This window comes from Bufo bufo, chromosome 7, assembly GCF_905171765.1.
Source record: "Bufo bufo chromosome 7, aBufBuf1.1, whole genome shotgun sequence".
NCBI classification, from domain to species: Eukaryota; Metazoa; Chordata; class Amphibia; order Anura; family Bufonidae; genus Bufo; species Bufo bufo.
This window is the reverse complement of record NC_053395.1, coordinates 192,075,675-192,090,555: the sequence shown is the minus strand read 5'-3', so window position 1 is coordinate 192,090,555 and position 14,881 is coordinate 192,075,675. Positions and strand designations below refer to the sequence as shown.

Genomic DNA, 14,881 nt, shown 5'->3' with positions numbered 1-14,881 from the left:
ACTATAGGTTAGGACCAGCACAAAGTTACAAATTCCCAAAAGATGTCTAATATGCCGTAAAATGTACAGAACGTGTGCATTATACAACTTTGTTGCCAACAACCATTAGATAACTTCAGCAATTGTAATGCTTCCATCATTTCCACAGAATAACAAACTCTGCCAGAATGCTGTAGCCAAAGCAAAAGTTATAAAGTTGTGAAGGGATCAAAACCAAACGAAAATTGATACAAAACAATACATTACAGTGTTTTGTAAGAACGTTTCTACAGGAGTCAATGGGTGCATAATCATACCTGTGCTTATTACATATACACTACAGTGAATACTAATAGTGCAACACTTCTATGTTCATTGCTGATAACAAGAAAAAGATGACTAGGTTAAACAGATTTCCAGGATTAGAACAAAGGGGCTCATTTTCTTGAAAAACAGAACACCTCATGTTAATGGGCTACATATAATATTGCATTTCATCCCCATTCAAGTGACTAGGATGGGGTTGCAATACCAAAAACAGTAAAAACAACAAAAGTTCCGCTGTTCCTGAAAAAAAGACCTTTTTTCTATTCCTAGACAACCTAATTAAAGGGGTTGCTCATACAAGTGTCGCAGTCTCTTTAAACGGCTGATTGGCGGGTGTGCCGGGAGTTAGATCTGATATTTATCAGAATTTGATATTGATGACTTATCCTTATCCATGTTTTGTGGACCTCTCAAAATATACGGCCGTGCGTAAAAAAAAAAAAAAAAATTGCCTTTTTAGGGTACTTTCACACTAGCGTTAAAGTTTTCTGGTATTGAGTTCCGTCCTAGGGGCTCAATACCGAAAAAAAAAACGCTTCAGTTTTATCCTAATGCATTCTGAATGGAGAGCAATCCATTCAGTATGCATCAGGATGTCTTCAGTTCAGTCCCAGACCTTTAAAAATGTGAAGAAAATAAATACATGATCCGATTTTCCAGGTGACACCAGAGAGACGGATCCGCTATTGCAATGCATTTGCGAGACGGATCCGCATCCGGATCCATCTACAAATGCCATCCGTTTGCGCACGGATTTCCGGATCCGGCAGGCAGTTCCGGCAACGGAACTGCCTGCTGGATCCTCACAGCGCAAGTGTGAAAGTACCCTTATTGAGAAACAGCCTTGTCCAGGGGCTACTGTATGTTTGGCACTGCAGCTCAGGCTTAAAAGGGAATCCTGGCATTTTACTACTGATGACCTATCCTCAGGATAGGTCATCAGTATCTGATCTGTGGGTGTCCAACACCTGGGAGCTGTTTGAGAAGGCACTGGTGCTCCTGTGAGCGCCGCTGCCTTTTTGCCGCTCATAAAGCACAGCGCCGTACAGTGTATAGCGGCTGTGCTTGGTATCTCAGCTCAGCCCCACTCACTTCAATGGGTCTGAGCTGCGCCTAGGCCACGTGACCAATGAATGCGTCATCACTGGCCTAGGAAAAGCAGTGAGAAGGCTGCGGTGCTACTGCCAGCACTGCTGCCTTCTCGAACATCTGATCGGCAGGGGTCCCGGGTGTCGGACCCCCACCGATCAGATACTAATGACCTACTCTGAGGATAGTAGTAAAATCTCTGAAAACCTCTTTAAGCTACAATACCACAAAATGCCTAAAGACTGTTATTGACTGTCATTGAAAAAATAAAATAAAAGATATAACCCCTTTGTAATACAATGAAATAAATGCAATGTATTGATTTACTGTGACAAGAAAAAGTGACATCACAGAGGAAAGGGTCAGTGTGTGTCTTGCCTTGATGATGTCATTATTTCCTACTGAGCTGAAAGTGCATAATACTTCAGCCCCATTATGAAAGTCAGAGATCCCAAAAAGATCCCCCTAAAAGACCTGCTCTTCTGAAACTATTTTTCCTTCCACTCTATAAGTCCAGTACTTTACAGACAGTCCGTCACAACCCTTTACACCATACAACTAATTTTACCGCCAGGTAGGGGTGTCAAAGACATTAGCAAGCATACCTTTATAGATGTACATAAATCAAAGTTTTAATTCAAATTCAAGTGAGGCCACAAGTGTCCAGTGGGCAGGTTCTCATGGCAGCAAAGGCTTAAGCTCTCAGCCATAATCCCTGTGCTATGCCCCTTCCTCCGAAAACGCAGCACTCTTCACTGTGCTCCTTCCCACTGGAGTGAATGGGGATGGAGGAGCGGTAACTACACCTAGTCGCTGCTGCGATGTCAAAGGCAAGCAGGTAAACAGTGAAGGTAATGCAGTGCTAGAGCGCTGCGTTCCCATCAAACGCCTCATCATTGGGGGGGCCAGGAGTCGGACCCCCGCTGATCTAATATTGGTGAACTATCCTGAGCATAGGTCATTAATATAGAAAATTGGCCAACCTCTTAAATTTTTAGCCTAGAGTGCTGACTATAGTTTCTGGTCATTTCACAATATTGCTCTTTGGTACATGAGTCTAGTCAGAGTGTTCGTCATACAGTACTTATACCGTAACCGGAGGTGGTATAGCCACGTGTTTTATTAACAGAACACTAGACATACTCATAATTAGAGATGAGCGAACAATTGGAAAATTCGATTCGGCTGCTTTGCCATATTTTAAGAAAAATATCAGTTTTGTGACGAATTACTTAGTCACAAAGCACATTTGTTTGTAAGTAGTGGGTGAAATGACAGGGAGCGGTGATAGCGCCGCTCCCCGTCATTGTACCCCTCAGATGTAGCGTTCACACATGATCGCGGCATCTGATAAAAAATGTGTACAATGAAAACAAAAAAAATTATACTCACCTCATCCATTTGCTCGCAACCGGCCAGCCGCTGCCATCTTGATTGAAGATCTGGTGCGAAATCTCGCTCGGCCCGAGATGTAGTCATCATGCCAGCCAGGGTGGTCATGTCATACGTCACCGCGCACAGGATTTCGTGTGAGATCTTCAAGCAAGATGGCAGCGGCCAGCCTGTCGCAAGCAAGTGGATGAGGTAAGCATGATTTTTTATTATTATTTTTTTTTACACTATTTCAGGTTAAATCGATTCGCTACCACGAAGCATGAGGAAATTCGGTTTTGTGGCGAATCAAATTTATCCTGAAATTCGGATCGAAGTACACTTTGTGGACTTCAATTCACTTATTACTACTCAATGTACTCATAATCTTTGCTGCAATCCAATCCCTTTGGCAAATATAGTGACAGGTGGGGTCATTTATTTACAAGTGCTTTTCCATAGAATTAACAGTTATCACTGTATCAAGCAGGGGTATAAATTGACATGAGGGGTTCCGTAGCTAAGATAGTGCCCCCTTCTGGTGCTAAATAGTGCCCCCTTCTGTTGCTGGTAACCCCTAACCAACGGCAGCAGGAGGATTTTGATTTGTCCAATCTCTTTTAAATGTATTTAAAAGATCCGATTTAAGGATGCAGCCAACCTTGACTGGCCCCCGTTGTCTGCAGGGGCCCAATAGAAATTGCATGGTGTGCCTCAATGCTAGTTCATATGGATTAGCAGATGTTACTAAATATTCACCCAATCCTCCTTAGGATGACATTTTTACAAGCCACATATGAACACCTTTACTATTTTGTACCTTATTGGCAAACCCCTTTAGATACAAAATAACATTTTGTCATAAAAAAAAGTATCACTGTGCGAACAAACAAACATGTTACCAAATCATTATTCTTATGTACTCTTTGACATTCAAAATGGTGCATGCTCCATTTTTTCCCTTTACATTTGTGATCGTTTAAGCGGTATAGGTCAAGGGCATGCACTACAAATGCTGAGGAAGATAAAAATAAAATAGAAAATGAAAAAATCAAACATTGATAGTCTTAGTAAAACATCTTTATCGGCCAGTCTCGGAAGACCATGCTGTGGAGTGAGTCACATGACTCCGCCTAAGCCTAAGAGCTGTGCATGTTTCGTATTGGATTGCAATGGACAGGCAAGGGACACAGCTGATTTGCATGCAAGCCAGTCAAAATTAATTGTAATCAGATATTGTTTCATTTAACCTTAGGAAACGTGGTGACACGTTGCGCTGCCTTGTTTAAAAGCACCAGAGTTGCATTCTTGGTAGCGTCTGTTCGATTTTACCCCTGTGAGAAGTGAAAAAAAAAAAGGCAAGCACAAAAAAAGAAAAAAAAAAAGATCAAATTAACAATACCCCTAACCTTTAGAAGCCATTATTTTATATGTGACTAATTTGAGTGTAGCTCTTTTTTCTATAGTGACTTCATATTTGTGATTTGTCACCCAAAAAATTACAAAAACTTTGCTAAAATATACTCAAGTCAAGTCAACAGAATTTAGCATATTTACCACACATGCTTATATAGCGTCTGTGCAGGGGTTATTACGATACACATCAGTCCTGTCCCCAGCAGGGCTCACAGTCTAATTTCCCTATCCCAGAAACACAGGAGACAATTTCATAGGAAGCCAGTAAACCTAAAAGTATGTTTTGATGGAGGGGTAGAAGGACACCAATACAGGGGAGAACATATGAAATTCAACCAAGGACAACATCTGCATGAATTCAGACTTAGGGCCCCAGTGCTGCAAGGAAAGTGGACCACCGTGCTATTAGTAAATTCATTTTTTGTCCTTTTTTATTTTTCAGAATCTTAGATATGTTTTTTCTATATACATAATCCTATAATAGGACTATAAAAATTGATAAAGGGTAATTAAGTTATGAACACAAGAACAACTACATTTTCAATGTATAACAGTAAAATGGTTTTATATTTGAACTGCTGTAGTATTAATTACGGTATGCTTGACAAGAAAATTAGTATCAAATTATTTTATATTTATGTTGTCAGTTTTTCAATGTTCAATGTGTGCTGAAAGTCTTTTATGGTGAATAAAAAATCAGGATTTTCAAGGAAAAATTGTATAAGGCCTCCTGCACACGAATTGCAGGCCGTAATGCACGAACACCGACTGCGGGCAGCCACAGCGGATCGAAGACTCATTCACTTTAATGGGTCCGCGATCCGCCTATTCCGCAAAAAGATAGGACATGTTCCGTAGTGCTTCTGTGGGTTTCCGTTCCATGCTTCCGTTCCGCACCATTCCGCATCTCCGGATTTGCGGACCCATTGAAGTGAATGGGTCTGCATCTGTGATGCGGAATGCCCACAGAACGACGCCCATGTATTGCGGATCTGCAAATGCGGTCCGCAATACGGCAACGGGCAGCACAGGTTCGTGTACAGGAGGCCTAAAATTGTACTTCAGGCTATGTAACATATACGCTACTAATAGTTTAGTGTAGAAATTAAAGTTTGTATTGTAGTTTTAGTTTTGTTCTTTATTAGTTGCTACCTTTTAAAATTCTAAAATATTAGTGATTAACAGGGGGAAGGGGCAGGAGAGATGGCTTGAGGTTATTTACATGGGACTGTATTTTAGAGGGGGCTGTAGATAGAGAGGGATGTTATTTACATGGGACTGTATATTGGAGGGGGCTGGAGAGATAATGTATTGTTATTTATATGGGACTCTATGGCAGAGGGAGGGAAATAGTGTTATTTACATGAGACTGTATGGTGGAGGGGCTGAGGAATTATAATTTCTGAGGACACTAAACTGAGAAATATAACTACAGGGGGCACTGCAGGCGGCATTATAAATACTTGAAGCGCTTCAGGGTGGGCATTATAACAGTAGGGGGCGATATAAATACTGGGGGCACTGTGGGGGCATTTTAAATCCAGGGGACATTACTATTGGGGGCTCTATAGGAGGGACTTATGGATCTGCCTTATTTCTACTAAGAGCACTATGGGGGTCATTATTACTACTGAAGGTCTGTAGAGAGATTTATCACCACTGGGAGGACAATATCGAGCCTTATTTCTACTGGGGGCTCTGTGAGGGTATTATTAATACTGGAGGGCTCTTCTACTAATGGGGGCACAGTATTACTAATGAGGGCATTCTAGAAGAGAATTACTATTGGTGGGACTATGAGGAGTACTGTTACTATGGGGGCACTCATTTTTCTTCAGGATAGTATTTGGGGGTACAGAAAAGTAAGGAAGCTAAGATGTCGAGGCGGCTGAGAGAAGTGTCAGGACCGAATGGAGAAGATGATGACAGAGAAGATCTACATCGGAGGAGACGTCATCTGGAGGCCCTTCAGTGCTAGTGTTTGCAGGAGGGGGGATGTGGTTGTTCAACTTAGAGAATTGGGCCATATGCATTGGTGATTGGGCGCCGGATCTTTTGAGACCCTAGCAACGCCCCTGGGTACAGCAAAGCTTTTATACACTACCTAAAAGTTTCTCTGAGAATCTGTTTACTGAAAAGTATCTCCACCAAGAGACAGGCAAATTGGTGCAGGACTATACATTTTTTTGTCACATGATACCCACTAAAAGCCAAAGCCTCAGTTCGGCTTCCAAAAAATTGAAATATGACCAATCTTGCCACTTCTCCAGAAATCTATTGATGACAATGGTGAGAACTGAGAAGATCTACACCAGTGGTGGACAACTGCTATCAAAGAGGAGAGAGTATTTAATTTGGTTCAAATTATAGAGTTGCCCTTTGCAAAACTGTTTATAGTGTTTAGATCGTGTCATTTTCTAAAAGGAAAGTGTGCCCATAGCTGTACGGAAGTATTGTTTTCAGATCCAAAAGGGAGAACATTTACAAGTCATCTAATAATTTTTTTTCTTCTTTCAGACACTACTAAATACACATCTGAGACAGAGAGTAATTGATTGAATGTGAAATAAGCTTAAGAGATTAAAAGAAAATCAATCTTTCATTAATGATTCATCATTTTCTACTAACCATCCATTTATACTGTTCCACGTTACATCTCAAAAATATCACAGCAGACTTTCTGGTATTGCAATTAATACGCAAATTTAAAGGGGTTTCCCAGGGATTAAAATCATTAGAGTAGGCACTCAGTATTTGATTAGTAAGGCGCAACTCGTGGGATACTTGCCGAATAGGAGAAAGAAGGAGTCATGTCCCCTTTAACACAGGCACTGTGCTGTATATATGGTTGTGCCTAGTACTTCATTTCAGTCCCATTCAAATGATTGGAGTTGAGTTAAAAGGGTTGTCCAGGATTTTGATATTGATGGCCTGTCCTCAGGATAGTCCATCAATATCAAATTGGTTGGGGTCCGACATCCTGCAACCCCAATAATCAGCTGTTACCTTGTAGCTCCATGGCCAGAAGTCACCCTTGGGACTAGAAGGCTTCATTCATTGTGTAATGGACAGAACTGGTATTCAGCTTTATATGCTACACAATGGATGGTGTCGGTGATCGGCAGGGGTACTGGTTTTGGACCCCCGATGACATATTGATGGCCATCAGTATCAAAATTCTGGACAACCCCTTTAATACAAGTGTGTCCCTTTAATAAAATAAAGGCAGTTACCACTTACTACGATATATATATATATATATATATATATATATATATATATTGTGGCAATGTGAACATTGAGGTGTGCAGTAAAGTCACGGGGAAGCAAAATAAAAGGGGTGTTGTGTGCACTGGGAGCGTGTCACCAAGGGGCCCGGCCTTGGTGGAGTAAAAACCCTAGCTCAGGTGTCCACTAAAGTATTTGGGGGACACCATATAGATAGTGTAGATGGTTCAGCTATTTCAGGGCGGGCTTTTACTGGGAACAGGCAATGTGTTGGGTGGGTGCCTGTTCCCCATGCTCCAGTCCGGGACTTAGGGCATGCTCATGTCCAGGGATCCTATTTAATCCTGCTACTGGATCTTGGGTGGGGCTCACTCTGGAGTGTTTGGTGAAGCAGAGTCCTGGTGAGGCTCTATGTGAGTGGTCTCAGCCAGGTGGGCTGAGGGGCCACGAGGCTAGGCGATAGCCTGAATTTTGGGGGACGCGGTGACGCCTGTGAAACAAGGATCACGAGGCCAGAGTCGGAAGGACTACTGGGCCACAATCCCCCAAAAGGTATTGACGTGTCACAGCCTGGAGGTTGCTGGACTGAATGGCTGAGGAAAGCCGCATTTGTGTTCCATGTGTGAACAGGGCTCTCTAGGTGAGTCAGGGATACACTTATGTGTTTAGTTAGAGCTTAGCCGGGCAAGGGTTTGTTATTTTGTGTGGATGTCACACGTGATAAGTTGAAGCTGTGACTTCATAACCTGTTTTGCTGAAACATATGGAATAAAACACGAGTTTGGACATTCTACCCTTGTCTGGTGAAGTAATCTGTGATGGCGACCCCCTAAAAGTAAACGATCCCTTAGAATATATATATCTATATATATATTATCTAGGCCTCCATCCTAACTGATGTGATCATGGGAACAATGGATGTAGCATCACATTGGACAATGTGAGATCAAATACTGTTTACCGCTCTGGATACTACCGATAGGGCCCCACAGGAAAAAAAAAGTGTAATGAGACTCAAATGGCAAGTGTTTTTATTTTATTTAGGAAGCTTAATCTTATTTTAAAAAATGTTCGCCAAAAATCATGGTGACGTATTTGCAAATAGAATTGTCAATGGTGCTGGTTAATATTGGAAGAAAGCAGAATTGCTGCAATCCATTCATCCTGCTGTAGGTGATGCTTGTATTAGGGTGTCTGCAGGAAAGTGTAGAGTAATCTAAATTCTTCATAGCCCTGCAGCGTTATTGAAATGACTCCGGTTTCTAAAGGGAAGATTGCCAGTAATAATATTATATGCAGAGATTTCAGATAATGCTATCCTTTAATATATTTAAAGCAGCTCCACTTTAATGCTTTCCTTCTCCTACTGATACAGAACATAGGCCTCTAGGAAATGCTCTCATTATGTTGACTGAATAAGGTGATTTTATAGCCAAATTCAATTTTTTCTGATACTTTGGGCAAAAATGAAACGCCATAGAGAAAATATTCCTGTATATAAAACACATTATATTACAATTGTGAATTTTTGGTAAGTATATTTTTCTCTTAAAAATATATTAATTATTAAAACCATGTATATGCAAAAATGTATTTAAATTATAATAAAAGACAAAATTACAATATAGATATACATGTCCATGGCCATAGTAGGCATGGCAGATGAAATTAAAACTTGCAGGCTGCGTCCAGAGAAAAGGAAATTGGAAAATAACAAAAAAGTTACTTCATTTTTTAAATTTACAACTGAATGTAGTAAAAAAGCATGGATTCCCTTTAAGTGTCTAGGAATGATGAACCTTTAAAGGCTATCAACACTTTCATGGGCAATTTCTTATCAGTGCATTTTGCTCAATTAAATTTTTTTTTTTTAACTTGGTCTTTATTAAATAAATCCAACAGTTTCTGTTCTACAACCTTCAGTTTCAGTGTAGCTGCAGGTTATCTTGCATTATGTTTTGCTGAAAATTCTGATGGCTCAATTTGTAGCCCTATTGTCTGAACTCCTGACAGCTCATAAACAGTCATTTAAGCTATACTGTTAACAAACTGATAAGAATATGGCTTAAATTAGAGTTAATAAGCTGTTTGGAGTTATGGGCTTCACATATAGCTATCACAGCAGCTTCCTGATGGATTCTCTGTAAAAAAGAAAGCAAGATGGCCTGTGTGAATTAAAAAAAAAATAAAGACCAATAAAAGAAAACATATTTTTAGCCCAACATGAGTAAAGTGCAATGATAAAAATAGTTTTCATAACCTTTAAGCACAATTTATAACTCAAAACACATTTTGAAGTTGATGCCAACTTTGTCAAGAAACAGTCAGTAGAAGTCAGTAGAAGACATTTTCATGGATAATGGCATGATGTATAAAATACGTATTTGCTTTCATGTTAGGTTTCAGTCACATATATCTGGCAGGTGTAATCACTTCCCTCTGCCTGAAAAAAAAGCTGGCACAACAGATCCATAAAATAAAAAAACTTTTGATCCACCATGACATTGTGTTATGATCCCACCTAAGGAAACATAGCATGAAACGTTCTTTTAGGCAGGAGTGGTGGATTTAAAAGATGTCCAAAGCTAATGGCACAGTTGATCCTTAGCATAGATGCAATGGATTCCCAATGAAAATAAAGGGGTCAGCTATGTTATCAGCTTGACTGTAAATTACGTAAAAAAGCCAGAGGGAACCCTGAGTACTAAGGACTTTTCCTTGAAGGCCAAACATCAATGTGCACCTTATACAATCAAGTAGGAGCTAGTAGAAAAATTCTCCACAATCTAATCATCTAACAGAATGTAACTCAGCATCTTTCCAACATTAAAATGCAATCCAAGAGACTCAAATAAACACCCAAAAAATTCCAAAGGCGATAATACTGCAGTTAATTACTTAAGAACCAGAAGCATTAATAAGCCCATGTTCTTGTCAGTAGATACTTTACATAGTAATGTATGGAAATATCAAAAATACTTTTGTTAAGAAAACAAAATAAAATATCTCAAAATGTCTAGGCCATTGAAAAAAATAATAATTTTGAGTTAAAACCCATTTCCTTACCTCTTTACTTTCTTCCAGATCAGATTCACTGCTGAAATCTTCTGTGTTAAGATTTTCAAAGTCAGATTCCCCGACGGCAATGGGCACAGTAACCGTGAGGCTTGGATTATGTATGAATGACATATAATCACTCTCATCAATAATGTACTTTTCCACACTGCTGCCCACTCCACTGGGCGTTCCATTGCCACCTTTGTGATAATCTAAGTCTTTATTTATATCGACTGCGTTATGGTTATACAGACAACTTTCCTTTCGGTTATGAAGCTCCTCCAGTGGTTTGATTTCATCTAGAACTTTCTGTTTCTTAAAGGGTTTTTGGAGGCATTCGCGAACAGTTTTTTTAACAAAATCTATTCCCCTTTGTATCCTTCCCACAGCAATCTGGAGATTGTTCATCTCATTGTCATCGTCTGTAGCTGTAAGGTTGTCGGAACTAAATGAACTCAGCAACAAAGCCAGGAACAAATTCAAAACCTAAGCAGTGTATAAAAAGATGAGCGATTAAGATTTCAAATAAGGGTTGTACCAAACCCTCGAGAGCATGTGTCATGCAGTCAATGGCCTAGCACACATTTGCAATTTATTTGAGGGCTACTGATCAGATGGCAGCTTTGATAAAAACAGATAGTACAAGCCTTAAAGATGTTACAGTTCTATATAAAATGGTATGCTAAAAGTCTGGATTAGACAATACATGAATTATTCATGCAGCAGGTTAAACTAAGGTCTATTTCACACGTCAGTGATTCATGCACGTGTGCTGTCCGTGGTCTCCATGTACTGCTCACGTATCCATTGTCTTTAATGTGTGAATTCACTCATCAGTGGCTTTCCACAGGCCCAGACACAGAAGCATGCCCACGCGTAGGCGTGAGATTGACAAAGCTGAGGGAGATGTCAATCAAGCAGGAGGGAGAAGCCTCTTGAGCAGCGGGGACAGGCCCCCACTGATCAAGAACTTTGATGAAGGAATCAATTCATATAAATCGATTCGCTCATCTCTAAAGTGCACCAAAAGCAGGTCCAAGACACTGTGTGCATCCTTGTTCCTCCTGCTTCCTCTGCCAGCGACTCCCTTTCTTTCTTGATTGAACGGCCAGGAAGGATGACTATGCCAGAACTTGGGCCTACTAATTAAGGAGAGGAAAAGGTGGCAGAGAAAGCAGGAGGAGCAAGGGTGCAAAGAGTGATTTGGGCCCACCCTTGGTGCATTTAACTACTAATTTGCATGTGAATTAAAAGTACTGTGTTTCTCCAGAATGAAATTAACTGCATTATGTGTAGTTGAGTTAGCCCTACAAGACACTGTGGTTGGTCTATCAGTGAATTTCCTGGTGACAGGTTACCAATTCTAAAACCCAGTTTTAGTTACTAAATGTTATACAGTGTACTTACCACAAGATTCCCAATTACCATCACTAACATGAACACCAAGATGCACATAGATTGTCCTGCGACCTCCATACAGTCCCACATGGTCTCGATCCATTCTCCACATAGCACTCGGAAGACAATCAGGAAGGAGTGGAAGAAGTCATTCATGTGCCAGCGAGGAAGTTCACAGTCTTCAGAGATTTTACAGACACATTCCTTGTAGCTTTTGCCAAACAGCTGCATGCCAACCACAGCAAAGATGAACACTATGATGGCCAACACCAAGGTCAGGTTTCCCAAAGCTCCTACCGAGTTACCGATGATCTTGATCAGCATATTCAGAGTAGGCCACGATTTTGCCAACTTGAAGACACGAAGCTATGAAGATGAAAATGTTACTACACTGCTCAAAAAAATAAAGGGAACACAAAAATAACACATCCTAGATCTGAATTAATTAAATATTCTTCTGAAATACTTTGTTCTTTACATAGTTGAATGTGCTGACAACAAAATCACACAAAAATTAATAAATGGAAATCAAATTTTTCAACCCATGGAGGTCTGGATTTGGAGTCACACTCAAAATTAAAGTGGAAAAACACACTACAGGCTGATCCAACTTTGATGTAATGTCCTTAAAACAAGTCAAAATGAGGCTCAGTAGTGTGTGTGGCCTCCACGTGCCTGTATGACCTCCCTACAACGCCTGTGCATGCTCCTGATGAGGTGGCGGACGGTCTCCTGAGGGATCTCCTCCCAGACCTGGACTAAAGCATCTGCCGACTCCTGGACAGTCTGTGGTGCAACGTGACGTTGGTGGATAGAGCGAGACATGATGTCCCAGATGTGCTCAATTGGATTCAGGTCTGGGGAACGGGCGGGCCAGTCCATAGCATCAATGCCTTCGTCTTGCAGGAACTGCTGACACACTCCAGCCACATGAGGTCTAGCATTGTCTTGCATTAGGAGGAACCCAGGGCCAACCGCACCAGCATATGGTCTCACAAGGGGTCTGAGGATCTCATCTCGGTACCTAATGGCAGTCAGGCTACCTCCGGCGAGCACATGGAGGGCTGTGCAGCCCTCCAAAGAAATGCCGCCCAACACCATTACTGACCCAATGCCAAACCGGTCATGCTGGAGGATGTTGCAGGCAGCAGAACGTTCTCCACGGCGTCTCAAGACTCTGTCACGTCTGTCACATGTGCTCAGTGTGAACCTGCTTTCATCTGTGAAGAGCACAGGGCGCCAGTGGCGAATTTGCCAATTTTGGTGTTCTCTGGCAAATGCCAAACGTCCTGCACGGTGTTGGGCTGTAAGCACAACCCCCACCTGTGGACGTCGGGCCCTCATATCACCCTCATGGAGTCTGTTTCTGACTGTTTGAGCAGACACATGCACATTTGTGGCCTGCTGGAGGTCATTTTGCAGGGCTCTGGCAGTGCTCCTCCTGTTCCTCCTTGCACAAAGGCAGAGGTAGCGGTCCTGCTGCTGGGTTGTTGCCCTCCTATGGCCTCCTCCACGTCTCCTGATGTACTGGCCTGTCTCCTGGTAGCGCCTCCATGCCACAGCTCGCATTGATGTGCCATCCAGGATAAGCTGCACTACCTGAGCCACTTGTGTGGGTTGTAGACTCCGTCTCATGCTACCACTAGAGTGAAAGCACCGCCAGCATTCAAAAGTGACCAAAACATCAGCCAGGAAGCATAGGAACTGAGAAGTGGTCTGTGGTCACCACCTGCAGAACCACTCCTTTATTGGGGGTGTCTTGCTAATTGCCTATAATTTCCACCTGTTGTCTATCCCATTTGCACAACAGCATGTGAAATTGATTGTCACTCAGTGTTGCTTCCTAAGTGGACAGTTTGATTTCACAGAAGTGTGATTGACTTGGAGTTACATTGTGTTGTTTAAGTGTTCCCTTTATTTTTTTGAGCAGTGTATTTTAGTAGCCACTAATTACAAGTTCTATGTAGTTTACTAGATTGCTCTGACTTTTAAAGAAATTGCCCATCTCTAGAGAAGAGGTGACAAGAACTCTATAATATCCTATGACAAAAACTGTTATCAATGTTGTAGTAAAAAGACCATTAAAATATGAGAAAGAGTAGAAGATGCAGCAATGAAACAGCTATCAGGTATAATTTTATATGAAATATAGTGAATTTCAGACACATTTCCACACTGGAGGAAAACTGCATAGACGCACAGTATAAAATAGTATATTGTGTAGTAGAAAACTTAAAGTGATTCTTAATTTCCAATACAGCTATAGAATACAATTCTTTTCTTACCAATCTGAATGACCTCAGCACTGATAATCCTTCCACATTAGCAAGGCCCAACTCCATCAAACTGAGGCTCACAATGATACCATCAAAAATATTCCAACCTTCTTGAAAATAATAGTATGGATCGAGGGCAATCAGCTTAAAAACCATTTCTGCTGTGAAGATTCCAGTAAAAACCTGCAGTAAATGGAAATAGATCTCATTAGTCTGATTTACTGGTCATTACATGCTGATATGAAAAAGAATTATCTAGAAAATGAAAAAACCTTTTATATTACAGTCTATGTTCAGTGCTTCAAGTTCTATACTTATTTTGTATTATTTTTAGCAGTTTTTAAATTCTGCTTATTCATCATCTTCCCTGGGTCTTGTTCCTGTATAATCCCAAAGCTGAACTTTTAAGAGATGTATTTTATTTTGAAATCTTTACTTAATCCTAGGCTACTTTCACACTAGCGTTTTTGCTGGATCCGGCAGGGTCCAGCAAAAACGCTTCCGTTACTGATAATACAACCATCTGCATCCGTTATGAACGGATCTGGTTGTATTATCTTTAACATATTTTTAACATTGTCAAAACGGATCCGTCATTAACGCCATTGAAAGTCAATGGGGGATGGATCCGTTTTCTATTGTGGCAGATTGTGCAACATGTTGCGGTTTGCTCTCCGGTCTGGGAACGCAACTAAACGGAACAGAATGCATTATGGAGAATTCCGTTCTGTTCAGTTCAG

The 14,881-nt window shown here is 41.0% G+C and overlaps 1 protein-coding gene across 1 annotated transcript in view; it reads right to left on the bottom strand.

The window, feature by feature from the left end:
• LOC121008434 (sodium channel protein type 2 subunit alpha-like) overlaps positions 1 to 14,881 on the bottom strand; it is a 248,365-nt gene that overhangs the window by 51,933 nt on the left and 181,551 nt on the right. Inside the window, exons 15-17 of the mRNA XM_040440980.1 lie at positions 14,151 to 14,324; positions 11,875 to 12,231; positions 10,477 to 10,953 (exon numbers count right to left, since the gene is read on the bottom strand). Coding sequence (XP_040296914.1) covers positions 10,477 to 10,953; positions 11,875 to 12,231; positions 14,151 to 14,324 — 1,008 coding nt within the window. The remainder of the gene's footprint in view (positions 1 to 10,476; positions 10,954 to 11,874; positions 12,232 to 14,150; positions 14,325 to 14,881) is intronic.